Raw genomic sequence first — 15,400 nt, forward strand, 5'->3', positions numbered from 1 at the left:
TTACCATGTCATGTTACTTTCTCTATGCACGTTCTAATAGTTTCCTTAACCCTTGTTTATTAAAACAATATTGTGTTTTTTTGGGTCAAATGCAAACCATCCAATTTGTACAAACCGTGCAAATCACCCTCATTCGTTGATTTTATTGTTTAATCTTATGAATTTTTTTAATGAAATTGTTTAATCTTGTGAAATTGTTTCATATAATACTTTTTTTGATTAAGTTGTTTCATATATGGTTATGAAATTATTTCATATAATACTTAATTAAATTTTAATGAAATTGTTTTATGTATTTATCTAAAATTAAGATAATGAAGATGATAATATCAATGATTAACACCTTCCACAATAAAAATGATTAATCAACCTCTCATAATTACAAAAAAAATAAACAAAATGAAAAATTATGATTGGTTGAATGAGGTTTGTACTGTTTATACAAATTAAGTGGTTTGTATTTGATCGTTTATATATATATATATATATATATATATATATATATAGGGGCCTATTCAAGGGAGAACTGAGTTGTTTGTGGTAACTGTGAGAACCAATATTAACCACAAATCAATAGATAAATTAGGAAATTTATAAATTTGGTAATTTTAAATTAAAATCTTAATDCAARRATATTTTTGGTATTTTAAAACTCTCTTCTCTCCTCTCTTCTCTCTCCGGCAACCGTTCTCCGGCCTCTGGCCACTGTCCTCCGGTGATACCACTGTGATACCTAAAAATATTTACTCTGTTAAACAAAAGATACATTGTGATACCTAATCATATATAAGATGCATAGTGATACCACTGTGTTACATCTTCGATCGACCATACAAAACGACATCAATGTGATACCCAAACACATATATGATGCATTGTGATACCATTGTAGTATCACCGGAGGACGGTGGCCGGAGGACGGTGGCCGGAGAGAGAAGAGAGGAGGGAGGAAAGTTTTAAAATACCAAAAATATCCTTGCATTAATATTTTAATTCAAAATTGCCAAAATTGTAAATTTCCTAATTTATCTATTGATTTGTGGTTAATATTGGTTCTCACAGTTACCACAAACTAATTAGTTCTCATTTGATTAGGCCCCAATATATATATATATATATATATATATATATATATAAAGAAGTGGTAGGTATTTAAGAAATAAAAAAGGAATCCTAACCCTTTATACAGTCAAGATTGGACAAGAATTGCGTCTTTGACTGATAAAGCGAAAATTAGAAGGGTAGTTTTGTAACAAGTGCATATGTAAATCCATAAGCGCGTATGTGAACCCGTACTTCATACGTGAATCAGTTATAATTAATTAATATGTGAATCAGTTAATTAATTCATATATGAATCGTACGAGTTCATATGTGAATCACACAAGTTTACATATTCATTTGTTTTGCAGCCTATTTGTAGAAATTACAAAACTAGTTATCTATCTTCCGCATACCATGCAAATAATTACCCACTATTTCGCAGTCAAAACCGTAAATATTGACTAGATTAAAGACTACTTACCACTACATAAATGAACCATCCCCTCTCTCTCTCTCTCTCTCTCTCTCTCTCTCTCTCTATATATATATATATATATATATATTAATTATTCATTTTTAAACGATAAATGATTTGATTTCTTTTCCTTCCCCGGTTCCCCCCTTGGCCGTAACGATGGCGCAAAAATCATCGAAATTCAAGTGTTTAACAAAAATAAAGAAATTATAAAAACACTCAGAGAGAGGGGCTTTTTTCCGACACGCCCTTTGTACACTCCGTCGTCCACCACCACCCACCATGCTCGGACGATGAAACAAAATTCCGAACAAACTTCTATCAGTAATCTACAAGAAACCACCGCTGGCGCCACCGGAGTTACGACGGACATGAGGGTCATAGTACCCTTACAAGGTGTAGTACAAGGCGGAGGTGGCTTAGTTCTAGGTTCAATCATCCCCTGTGCTCTCTTCTACTTCTTCCAACTCTATCTAAAGGGTAAAAGTCGCTCCGACGACGATCCTGTCACTCCAACACCGCCGCCACTGCCGGAGATTTCTCCTCCTTTGGAAAGGGTTCATTCAATAAGGTCGATTTGGTCCCCACGTGGTACAAACGGTCAAGCTCAAGTTTCTTCTAGAGCCAATTCTGTAATCAAACAACCTGATTCTCCGCACTACGTTGGATTGAAAAGGGCTTCTGAGGATCCGTATGATGAGTCAAGTAATTCAGATGGGATAATTCAGCTCGGATTGGATGAAAACAAGGTAGGTTTCCCGTAATCTTCCATAATTCAATAGGATTATTGAATGTTTAAGTGCGTGATTATGGCTAATATATATGCATTCTTAATGATAATTAATTAAACATACTGTGATAAAGAATTCAGTGGGACGTATGTGTGTGAAAATGAAATGAGTTTGTCTTCATCTGATGAATGTGTGGATGAATTCGTTAACTTAGCAAGACAACATTTTGTCTCCTTTTGATACAGTTGTCCTTGGATTTGGTTCAAGATTGGCTAGTGGAGCACACCAACTGTTTGATCTTTGGTCAAGATTTACGAATGAATGGGATCACTACTTATCATCCATTCGATGGATTATCAGAACTCAAAATGGTAATTTCATTCTAATTCTCGATTGCTTACTAGATTGATAATGGTTTTCTTTAGTTGAGATCACTTCAAAAGAGTTAAAAACAACAAACTTACATTCGAATCATTCATGCCTGATCATCATCATTCAAGTACTATAATGAGATTTGATTTTGGTTATCGTGTCACTTAGTTTTATCTTTTCAACATCCCATCTAGAAGCAATGTGTTAATTGCTTCAGTAATCTACAAGCATTGAGTTAATTGCTTCATTATGTTTGACATTGATTCAAATTAATATATGCTTCATGTGAAAAGATAAAGATTGCTGGTAGTTTTAAGAGTTACTTGGTTTTCTTTTCTGATTACGCTAGTATGGCAGGCAGTTGCCGGATTCATGTCCCAGGCTATGGAAGGACGCGTGTTATTTGACCCGTCACAGATATTTTTAACTTCTGGAGCAACGCCTGCTGTTGAAATGCTCGCTTTTTGCCTTGCTGACTCCGGAAATGCATTTCTTGTTCCCTCTCCGTATTTTCCGGAGTAAGTCCATTTCTTGATATAGCCATGATCTGACCGTAAAACAAAGAGAAATGTTAATTGTAGGGAAAGCTCATTAGGAACCATAAATGTTTTAAGAACCATGAGAATCAACTATTCATGATGAATATACATATATTATTCATCATGAATATCATGCATATTCATTCATGATATTCTTTATGAATAGTTGGTTATGATGGTTCTCAAAATATTTATGACTCTTAAATGAAATTATAATGTACTATATTAATACTACTCCATCTGTTCCAAAGAATGGCATACAGGTTGACTTTTTGAAGTCAAGCATACAACTTTTCAACTTCATGATGATATGGAGTCGTGTAAGTTTCAAGAATTTTCCAATTATCCCATTAAACTCGATAAGAAATGCTATAAATTACGAAATTTATCTTTTTTAGCTTTGTAACAAAACCCTTTCCAATTTTGAATCTTGAAAGTAGTATGATTGACCTCATAACTGAAAGTGTGTATCTTATCTTTGGTACTATATGTTTATACAGAATGTGTAATGAATTTAGATCGAATCTTGCAGTCTCGATAGGGATATTAAATGGCGAACTGGAGTCGAAATTATACATGTCCCTTGTCGTAGTTCAGACAATTTCAGCTTAAATACAACCGCCCTTCACCGTGCATACAACCAGGCGAAAAAACGTGGACTCAAAGTCCAGGGGGTCATAATTTCAAACCCTTCAAATCCAGTCGGCAATCTGCTTAACCGAGAAACAATTTACAAACTTTTAGACTTTGCTACCGAGAAAAACATCCACATCATCTCCAACGAGATACTAGCATGCTCCACTGGCAACGAAAGCCAACAAGAATTCGTCAGCATGGCTGAAATCATGAATTCTGAAGAATACGATAGAAACAGACTTCATATTGTTTACGGGCTGTCAAAAGACCTTTCTCTCCCTGGTTTCCGAGTTGGGGTTGTTTATTCCTTCAACCAAAACGTCATGGATGCATCCAAGAAACTGTTGAGATTCTCATCCGTATCATCTTTGGCTCAAAGATTACTTATATCAATGGTTAATGATTCAAGATTCATCAGGAAGTTCCTCAAGATCAATAGCGAAAGGGTTGAAAGAATGCGTAATCTGTTTGTGTCCGGTTTGAAGAATCTGGGAATCGAGTGTATGGAAAGCAGTCGAGGGTTCTACTGTTGGGTGGATATGAGCGGATTCATACGTCCGTATAGCGAAAAAGGGGAGTTTGAATTGTGGGAAAAGTTGTTGAACGTAGGCAAGATTAATGCTACCCCTGGATCTTGTTGCCATTGTATAGAACCAGGATGGTTCAGGTTTTGTTTTACAAATTTGAAGGAAAAGGAGATTCCTTTAGTTATGGAACGAATTCGGAGAGTCCTATGAAGCCAGCCAACATGTTTTCATATACCATTTCTGCTCAAATTCTATTCTATTGTTGTAGATAGTTCGTTTTTTCAAGGTACCAAATTCATTTTCATGCTCTAAATGTGTATTATTATAATAATTATTATATACGATGATTTATTTATTTAATAAAAACAAAGTTTCATGTATTCTTGAAAGATTTATTCGTGTATCCTTGTTCACCATACGTTGCTCACAGTTTTGCACAAGTATGAGGTCTTTATAGAAACAACCGATCTCTTTAAAGTAGAGTCCAGGTCGGAATGAGATTTACTGGGTATGTTTGGTTTGTTTTTCCCTAAACAATAATTAAAGAATCTTATTGATGGCAAATGCAACAAACAATCAATAATGTTAATCACAAAGTGAATACAAAAGAATGTTTCTTCTTCTTCTAAATCAACTCATCACAACCTTCTATGCATGCCCAACCATCGATTATGATTCCGATTCCGATCCCGACCGTATGGACTCGAGAACCTGAACAACCTCGGCCATGCTCGGTCTCCTCAAAGCCGATTCAGAGGTGCAAATCAATCCCAACTTCATTACTTGAATCAATTCATTCTCCACAAAACCATTCAAACTTCTGTCAAAACAATCCGTGGCTTGTCCCCTATCGATCAAACTCCGAACATATTCGCATAAAACAACCACCTCATGTCCGCCAAGGCTTTCCACCGGCTTCCGCCCTGTAACCACTTCCAACAAGATCACACCAAAACTATACACGTCACATTTGTCACTCAATCTCATACTCTGAGCCAACTCGGGTGCAACGTATCCAACCGCATTGTGGAATCTGGTTAAACCGTAACTATCGAGCAAAGGCAGCAACTTGACTAACCCATAATCTGAAAGTTTCGGTTCGTAATTCTCATCCAACAAAATGTTAGTTGATTTCAGATTGAGATGAAGAATCTGAGGTTTACAGTCATGATGAAGATACGATAACGCCCTAGCCATCCCTAGAGCAATCTGAAACCTCCGTGGCCAAGTTAACTGGCGGTTTCCAGCACCGGAGCTAGTCCCGGGATAACCAACCCCATGTAGATTATCGTAGAGGTTTCCGTTGGAGGCAAAATCGGTTAAGATCAACTGCATACTAGATGACCAGTAATACCCTTGAAAAGTTACAAGATTCGGGTGTCGAAGAGTCCCCAACCGTCCGATTTCTTGCTCGAATTCTTCTTGGTTCTTGATTCTTCCTAAAGTTTTAATCTTTTTAACCGCAATGGAAATCCCACCTTCGAAATCTGCTCTGTATACAGTTCCGATCAATCCCGCGCCAATCAAGCAATCTTTGTTGAGTAAAGCTTTAGTCCCCGCCTCCCAATCTTCATATTTCGATGGCAAAGTTTTGCTAAAAAGAACCAATTTTCCAATGATGAGATTAGAATCTGATGATGCCAATGGTGTGCTCTCAATGATCATCGTCTCATCTTCTCTTCTTCTCCTTCTTCTTCGAGCTTTCATGTTCATGATGGTTATGAGACAAACTCCAGTCAAGATCAATGAAGCAGCAACAATGGCAACGATGGTGGAAACGCTTAATTTTGGCCTTCTTGATTTAGAATTTGTCGAATCGCCAGAGCAAGATTGATCCAACGGGGCTCCACAGAGTCCTGGATTATGAGAAAAGGCCGAGGAATCGAAATTTTGCAATGAAAATGAAGGGATCGGACCCGCTAGGCTATTGTAGGAGACATTGAAATGATTCAAATTTGACAGATTCGTTAAAGAAGATGGGATTGACCCGGATAACGAATTTTCAGACAGATCTAATGTCCGGATTCTAGAGAGATTTCCTAGAGTTGGCGGTATGATTCCGTTAAGGTTGTTTTTGTGAAGATCAAGAATTCTAAGGTAGGACATGTTGTAAAGTGTTTCCGGGATTTGTCCCTGTAAAGAATTTCCTGAAACATCCCTGCAAATGTAACGAGATTATGGTTTTTTCATCGCAACTTCCAACAGATTAGATTACAACAAAGAAAGCATAGGGTATAACTGGACTTACAGTTCTAGAAGGAACCTGCAATTGCTCAAGGTATCTGGAATTCCGCCCTCAAGATCGAGGTTATGGAGATCAAGAACTTGGAGAAGCTCGATCGTGCCAAATTCTTCCGGGATTTCGCCATTTATTGAGTTATTTCCCAATTTAATCACAGTAAGTCTTTTTAACTTTGAAATCTCAACTGGGATTTCACCATTTAATCTGTTATACCCAATGTCTAAAACCTTCAAGCCACTGCATTGTGAAACAATGCTCATCGGGATCTCTCCTTGAAAACCGTTGCCAGCAACATCAAAAACCTCTAACTTTTCACTACAACTTTGAGTTACAGGAATCTGTCCTTCGAATGCGTTATAAGAAACATTGAAATAGCTCAGATTCGATGATTCAAGAACACGAAAAGGTGCAATCCCAGTGAAAAGATTGCTGCCAAGATCCAAAAGTTCCAACCTTTGACATCTTGAGACCTGTTCTTCAACACTTCCAGTTAACAGATTGTTCCTCAAAGACAAGTAAACTAGGCCTGGGATTTCACAAACTTCTGAAGGGAATCCACCATTCAAACTGTTGAATGATACATCAAACCCCTCAAGATTCAAGCAATTGCTGATGAAGGCAGGAATCGAGCCCGTGAGATTGTTTCGGGAGAGTGAAATGAATTTAACTTTTTCACAAAACCTAAACAAAGATGATGGAATCTGTCCTTCAAATCCATTTTTGGACAAATCAAGAAATCGGATGTTGGGTAAATCCCCTAAAAACTCAGGGATTGGCCCAAATAAGGCATTGGAGCTGACATTGATCTTCCATAAAGTGGTGAGTTCTTGAAACTCCGGTGGTATGTTTCCGGTGAATCTGTTCCCAAAGAGGGTCAGAATCCTTAAGGATTTCAACTCAGATAACGCCGGCGACAACACACCACCTAAACTAGTGTTCCATAGCACAATCTTATATACATTCCCAAAAGAATCACAAAACACACCACTGTAATCTCTACATTGATCTGTACTAGAATCCCATGAAATCAAACTATTGTAAGGGTCACTTGTGATGTTACCTTTGAATTGAAGCAATATCTCTTTCTCGGAGGTGGCTGCAGTCACCTGATTGATAGTCAACCGCGACTGAAATGCAACCAGCAAGAGAAAACTGGCGGTGAAGTAGCAGCATTGTTGTAATAAGCTTCTCATTGATTCAATGACTGGTGCAAATGTTGATTGCTGCAAGACTCCTACTTTGTGTCACCATTTCTGAATTTGATTAAAGTTTGACGAAATCGAAATGGGGAAATGGCATTTCGGAAGCAAGATGGGAAGCAAAAGGCTTGAATTTTCAAGATTTAGCTTGTGGGTCGGTCAAAAAAAAAATACAAGAATCAAGTGCTAATGTACTAGTTTTTGATTCAATTTTGCAGAAACTGAAATGGGTATTCAAGAACAAGCGAAAAAAGAACTCAGATTTCCGGAAGATTCTGCTTCTTGGTGGTTGTTGGATGAATCAAAATCAAAGACCAAGAACCCTAGATGGATCTTGAAGAAGAGGGAAAGGAAGAGTGGTGGTGATGCGGTGGTTGTGATCTTTAAAGGTTGAGAGCATATAGTAATGGTGAGATTGTTTGTTTCCCTCAAAAGAATGGTTGTCTTCACATGCTCTGGTCATCTTCTGCTGCCCTTTAAATTGAAGGCTAATTAAGATGAGAATGAGATATTAAATTGAAGGGTCATTAAGATGGGTCTCTGATATTAAATTGAACAAATATGGAAATTAAAGAAATTAAAACCCATGAGAATTAACAAGTACAAATGATTTTTAAGTGGAAGGTGTGTACCAGTTGCAGCATTTATTCCATCCACCAACCCAACCCAGCACAGCACCACCATACTGCCATTACCATTACCATCCCCACCCCCACCCTTTTTGCCAAAAAAATACAAGGGAAAAGGAACAGTATTTGACTTCTATGGTCAACAAATGTATTTTCAAGATTCATGTTAAATAAAAGTAAAATAAGTTAATTACCAAAAAAAAAACCCATTGAGGTTTGTGCATTTTGGATCGGTTTAATTTTCGACATCTTGTTGATTTTGTTTTGATAACTTTCCGTTTTTACCAAAGGTTTCAACCGTTCTTATATTGATTTTTTTTATTAACCTGGATATCCAACTCGTTATGTGAGCTAACTAATCTCAGGGCGACCACCTGTTTTGCAGATATCCCGGAGTCATCGCATTTGAACCTCCGTGGCCACAAGAGGATAATTGTGGTTTTATTTACTGTTTAGTTAGTCATCATCTTTCTTTTGTTCTCCTGTTTTTGCTTTTACTTCTTGTAGTAGCAGTCGGTGTTGTACTATCTTTTGTTTTAATATATTTACCGTCTTTGAAAATGTTGATCCGAAGGTATGATTGTTAAAAAAAAAATTAAGATTAGATTCAAATGGATTGGTTAAAACTGTGAGGGGTATGCTTTTTGTTTTTATTTTTAATGGTTAATCAAATTATTTGTTGAGGTATACTTTTTCTATTTCTTTAACGCAGTTTTTTATACTTTTTCTTGGTTTTTTGTTTCCTAGTCACAACTACCTGTTAGAATATAACATGATGTCATTTTAGATGGTAGTGATAATCGAACAGATGTGGCTCACTACCTACGTTTTTCTCTTGGCTTGTTGATTCAAAGAATTGGTCTTATTCATCATTGCTGACTGATTCATTTTCGAGTGAAATTTGGCTCTATAATGCCTCTTTTCATAAAAAAAAAGGTCCAACAATTAGAACCCATATCAATGTCATAATCTTCGTCAATGTATGAAACGCTTATCAGGGGGTTTAGGGGTTCTAATTTTTTTTTTCTGGAGTGAGAAATATAAGAAAGGTTAGCGGAAAATGATTTTAATAATATTATAATGAACCAAACGAATCAAGATCTTATCGAACGCATCCGAATTCATTGAAATCCATCAAAACAACACATGAAATAATCGAAATGAATCAAAATTGATCGATCGCAACATTGTATCGAGAGGATCGAGACACATGAGTCTCTGTAGGCTCCATTAAACATACTTTATAACGAGTTCCAGAGATGCAATTGGATTGTTGTCATAGAAAATGCCAAATATTGAAGCAATTTTGGTTGGCTTTATTTCGTTTCTATTTTGACTCCGTCTCAACATAGACAAGCAAATCAAACGTTCCACACTTAATTTTCAAAATCAGTACCCTGAGAAAATATATAATTCCAGAAACAGTCCCTCATCTATCCTCACTTTATAATTTCCAACCATGTAAAAAGTAGTACTAATAATACCTAACTGCTCATTTAACCAATAAAAATCTTATATATGTCCCATAAATAAAATTGTAAGTTTTTAATTTTGAATTTTCTTTTTATACTAAAATTTCTGATGTCTTTTTTCCCATAAAGGTTGCAAATGTGCTCAAAAACTACAATATATATGCTCAAAAGACTCAAATATCGTAATCTTTGGCCTTCTAAGGGGTCAGTGGTTCAAACCTCACCAAACAAAGGTGAGGAGGGTATGTGAGTTTATTTGTTACATTTGCCGTATATGAATATTATATACTTCAAAAAAAAAAAGACTCAAATATCGTTAGATACTTAAATCAAAGACCCTTTAACTATTTCCTTCTTTGGTTAAAATTAAAACAATACTATTTCCTTCTTTGGTTAAAATTAAAACAATATGTTTTAGTTATGCGTATCAATTCTTTTAAGATTACTTCGGCAGTTTATTTATACAAATCTATAGTATATCATAATATTATCATCATATCAGTAAACATTATAATAAATGTTATATCATCTATTTAGTAAGTTGACTGATGCTAAAAAGAACCAGTTTCCTTTTATTATAACAGGTTTATTTTATATATTAAAGGAAACGATCGTTGTATTTAACAGTTTCGAACGTTTGTAGATGAAAAGTACATATCATAATAAATGTATATAAATGAAAAAGGGTAAAAATAGAAATAAAATGTGTAGGGAGGAGACTTGTACCAAGAGGCCCATGAAATGAAAGGGACCACAGCTGCCTACCTCATTAATTTTCTTGTTTTCCATTTTATTATTTGCCAATTGCCATGCATCTTTTTTCTAATTTCTTTTTCTTAATAAATAAATAGGTTTTGATAGCCGTTAATCTCTTTTGATCCAATTGAAGCTTATTGCACACTATATGACGTCATGGTGAGGTCAGGTCAAGTCTTATTTTTTAGGAGTCATAACGAAGCCATAATGTATTTTGAGACATGACTTATATATATATTTATATATATAGCCAAATGTTATTTTGAGAAGGGGTAAATATTTGAGAAGTAAAGAAGTAATTTTAGTCTTTCATATGGTTAAGATCGGATTTGATAGGCCAATAATTGTGGCTATGAAAAAATAGAGGGGATAATTTTGTGGGTTTTATAAATAGGCGGCAAACAAGTTCATATATGAATCTATGTGATTCATATATGAACTGTATGCTCATATGTGAACTCGTGTAATTAAAATATTAACTATTTTAATCAATTCACATATGAAGCTGTATGATTCATGTAAACCAATTAATTGATTCATATGTGTACATTTGTTATTCACATATGAACTAATTAACTGATTCATATATGAACATGTGGGTTCATATATGAATTACATGCGTTCACATATGAACTTATTTGACATATATTTGTAAAAGTTATGAAACTACTCTTTATCTTTCACATATCCATGTGAGAATTATCCGATGCATCATGTTCAAGATTGCAAATGTTGACCAAATGAAGAGATATGATCACTTCTTTACATCTCAAATATTTATTTCTCAAATGAACATTCCCCCCCCCCCCCCCCACACACACACACACACATATATATATATATATGGAATAGTTCAAACGAGAACACCTTCATTTTACGATAATGCAAGAACACTCTTTTACTATAGACAATCACATGTGATATTATTATTCTATTACATATGATACACATGTGATTCTAAATCAGAGACGCGGGTGATTTTCGATGCGATCTTGGTTGCGGGCCAAGTCGCCCTTGCACCACTAAGCCCCTCAAAAGTATTAACACATGTGATAAGGTTGTTGTTGATATGATACTATAATCCATCAAGACCATCACATATGATGCTAAATCATAGACGCAGACAACCTTTGACGCGGCCTAAGTCGTAGAACACGTTGTCTGCACATCACAGGGTCCCCTCACGCGTATTATCACATGTGATAAGGGTGTTCTCGCGTTTTCGTAAAATGGAGTTGTTCTCGTTTGAACCTCCACATATATATATATATATATATATATATATATAATCATATGATAACTATAAAATCTGTGAGATCCATCCTAAAGCACTAATTTAAGATAATTAATTATATTGATTAATAAGATAATTATGGAGATAATTATCATTATTCATTAAAATGTTATTTGAGATGAATTTTACACTATGACACGTCTTTTAAAACATTGGTAGGGAGACTCAAATTCTTTGAAGGCTTTCCGCTTGAAATAGTCCATCAATGACCCATGATTACAAATATATATGCAAAATTACAAGTAGAAAGTCAAAATTGCCCATATCCTTATTACATGGGAAAACAGCTAACTTCCCCATTTTTTTTTTTTTTTTGGTAATCATAAGTTTCTGGATCAATTTATGCGTACCGACTAATCCATGGCCGACCACAAATGGTCATCCTTGAGTTTATGGATCAATTTGTGCATACCAACTAACCAACTGTAAATAATCTAAAGTCATCACAGATGAACCTTTATAGTCACAAGATATTTGGCAATATCAAACCCAAGGAAAAAAGAGATTTCCGTTACATCCCATGATGTCACGCCACGACCCAAGTGGTTTACAATTGCTTTGTTGCTTGATTTGCACACAAATGACTAGAACACCCCCAAAAGATGTAACCATTTCCATGTATGAAAACATGTCATTTCAAGCATATGCAGTTGAATTATATATACACTTTTATGAAGGGCAAAAGTGGGATAAAAAAAACAATGAATGCCAATTTTTACTTCCACTTTCCACCACCACCACCACCACCACCTCCTATATACTAACTATATCAATGAGGAACCACATTTTGTTTTTGTTAGTTGCTGTTTCTCTTCATCATCTCTGCCAAACAACACTTCTTCCCCACAGGTTGAAGAAGATAACCTCCAGTTTCCAAGGATGCAGCAGATGTTACTGCAGCAGTAGCTGCTCTTCGTCCTTCTGCAACTCGCTCAATCGTCTTTTCGCATAAACCGTCACCACCACGGTCGTAGCAATCGTTAAAAGAAAACCAACGACCGTACAGATGATTTGAGGCGCTGAAAGCGAATGTTGATCATTTGAAGCATCTGCCAAAGTTCGGATCATTATACCCCTGCAATAATAAGATACATTCAAAACAGATCAGTTTTAATCAAGACAATATATAGAGCGATTAACTTTTCAAACTATCAAGGGCAGGTTCAAATGGGAACCGTAAATATTTTGATAACCAACCATTCGTGCTTTATGCATGAGAAAATGTCATGATGGATATTCATATTCATGATGAAGATTATTCATATTGAAAACACCTAATATTCATAACGAATTATGCATGATATCATGAATTACAAAGATGCACACTATTATTCATAATGAATAGATTATTCATCATGAGTAATAAATGAAATAGTTGGTTTTTCATCTTCTCAAAATATTTATGGTTCTCATTTGAGCTTCCCCCAGGCCCCAGACCATTATACTTGCCCTTTTGGTACAAATTGATCATCATCCTTGCGAAACACATAGAGTGATTAACTTCCCAGACCATCATGGGCAGGTTTAGATCCGTAAATAGTTTGAGAAGTCAACCAACTATTCGTGCTTTAATCATGAAGAATGTGGTGATAGATATTCATGATGAAGATCAGAAGATTATTCACAATGAAAATACCTAATATTCATGATTATTCATCATGAATAATAAATGAAATAGCTGGTTATGGTTCTCATTTGAACTTCTCTCACACCATTATACTTGCCTTTTTGGTACAAATTGATCGTCATTCTTACAAACATATAAAAATGGACAAATTTGAAAAAAAGTAGTACTACCGAGTTTTTTGTTTCCACAATGTTCATTTGACAACCCATTTGACCCACAATTAATCTTGCCTAATCGGCTAATCCCATTATAATCGATCTTCCTAAATTATAATGGAGAAGGGAAGAGAAAGCTTACGTGTATATTGCTACGAAAATCTCTGGCACCATTCCCACCAACGTTCCCAACAAGTAGGGACCAAACTTAACATCGGTTGCCACAGCACAGAAATTGTACACCATATACGGGAAAGGGGAGATTCTCAACAACGTGACCGCTCTGAATTGATTAAACCAGTTTCCTTCACCTGCTAACTTCAAAATAGAAGCTTTCTTCGGATACCTTTCTAACCACCCCTAAATAAACAACATATGGCATTCGGCTTATATTAGCACCCCCACCAAAAAAACAGCAAAAAAGCTTCAGATTTACATCAATACTTACTTGAATTTTGTGGTAAAATAGGGAACCAATGAAATAAGGAATTGATGCGCCAATAGTGACTCCTCCGATGATCAGAAGAAATCCATAACCATAACCGAAGCTCATTCCCGCCACCCACATGGAAGGAGTCGATGGTAGAAACATGGTGGGGAATAATGCCACCGAAACAAATATAAAAACTGCTAACGCTGGTTGGGTGAAAGTTTCTGTTTCCCAATTCAAAATAGGGATAACCTCCTGAAACAGGTTAGAGATCGTGTATTCAAGTTGAAATAATTTATCACTCGGTCCTTTGGTAGATTCCATTCAATCACAGGTTGATAGCATGAAACTTACAGCACTTAATCCCATAGAAAATAGCAATGGCAATGTAGGGGACAGCAATTACTCATTAATCATCCTTCCTAAATTATACATGTAAATCAACAAAATGATCCCAATGAAAAGAAAGAACTTAACTAAACTTTTGCTACTACAACCATCATACAACAAGAACCACTTTCTTTGATACTTGATCAAATCAAAGAGGTCAGATCTGGTGTAAGATAATACTCAAGTTAATCACTCACAAACCATGCTTCATATAGAACAAATCTTATGATCACATCAACTGATCAACATGAAAGGCTTCATTTTGTTTGCATTTCTTGAAGGTTGAGTCTAATTGTGAAAAAATATATCAACACCAAAAATGCCACTTAGAATGGATTAGGGTTCTTTAATTTAAAGCAAATTTGGGTTGGTGGGTGATTTATGTATCAATAATCAAATAACAAGAAGTTGTCGATAGAATAATCAAATTGGGATAAATGCAATTCAACATACCTTATTCATCAAAAAGGGTCCAATCCATAGAAAGAAACAAACCCCCAAAACAGCCAAGAACACAAAAACAAGAACAAGCTTTGCCCACCACCAAATAGACCACCAAAAGCCACCACCGACACTAGTACTACACCTCGCCGACGAACAAGACGCCAGGGAACCACCGCCACCGCCGCCACCGCCGCGCAACCCCTCCGGTTCGTTCAAGATCAAATAATCATCCTTGGGATCTTCAATCGCAATCTTCAGAAGGGTAACTACATCATCGTCCTCATACGTCATAATAACACCAAACCCAAATCAAAATCACGTCGATTAAACAAAAGCAACCGTACAATTCGAGATTTTGGGAGTAGCCGTTAAAATTGTTCCGATCAAATTGAAACAAAAAGGGAATTGTCTGAAAAACAGATGAAGGGATGAAATTGA

General features: G+C 35.8%; 3 protein-coding genes across 3 annotated transcripts; 1 reads left to right on the forward strand and 2 right to left on the reverse strand.

Moving 5' to 3' along the window:
- The first annotated feature begins 1,769 nt into the window (after positions 1-1,769).
- On the forward strand, positions 1,770-4,666 carry LOC112521275 (probable aminotransferase ACS12). Its single transcript, XM_025130034.1, has 4 exons — positions 1,770-2,268; positions 2,496-2,621; positions 2,980-3,140; positions 3,694-4,666. Exons 1-4 carry the CDS (start codon positions 1,813-1,815, stop codon positions 4,532-4,534), a joined length of 1,584 nt encoding a protein of 527 aa, XP_024985802.1. The 5' UTR covers positions 1,770-1,812; the 3' UTR covers positions 4,535-4,666.
- A 189-nt stretch (positions 4,667-4,855) lies between these two features.
- LOC112521747 (probable LRR receptor-like serine/threonine-protein kinase At1g12460) lies at positions 4,856-7,759 on the reverse strand. The gene is made up of 2 exons (XM_025130744.1): positions 6,573-7,759; positions 4,856-6,482 (listed from the first exon to the last, which is right to left on the reverse strand). The coding sequence occupies exons 1-2, from the start codon at positions 7,757-7,759 to the stop codon at positions 4,994-4,996; spliced, it is 2,676 nt and encodes an 891-aa protein (XP_024986512.1). The 3' UTR covers positions 4,856-4,993.
- Positions 7,760-12,516: 4,757 nt separating this feature from the next.
- On the reverse strand, positions 12,517-15,400 carry LOC112521629 (TVP38/TMEM64 family membrane protein slr0305-like). Its single transcript, XM_025130599.1, has 4 exons — positions 14,972-15,400; positions 14,147-14,383; positions 13,841-14,058; positions 12,517-12,991 (listed from the first exon to the last, which is right to left on the reverse strand). Exons 1-4 carry the CDS (start codon positions 15,251-15,253, stop codon positions 12,808-12,810), a joined length of 921 nt encoding a protein of 306 aa, XP_024986367.1. The 5' UTR covers positions 15,254-15,400; the 3' UTR covers positions 12,517-12,807.

The sequence above is a fragment of the Cynara cardunculus genome (genome assembly GCF_001531365.2).
Source record: "Cynara cardunculus var. scolymus isolate 2C chromosome LG 11, CcrdV1, whole genome shotgun sequence".
Taxonomy (NCBI): domain Eukaryota; kingdom Viridiplantae; phylum Streptophyta; class Magnoliopsida; order Asterales; family Asteraceae; genus Cynara; species Cynara cardunculus.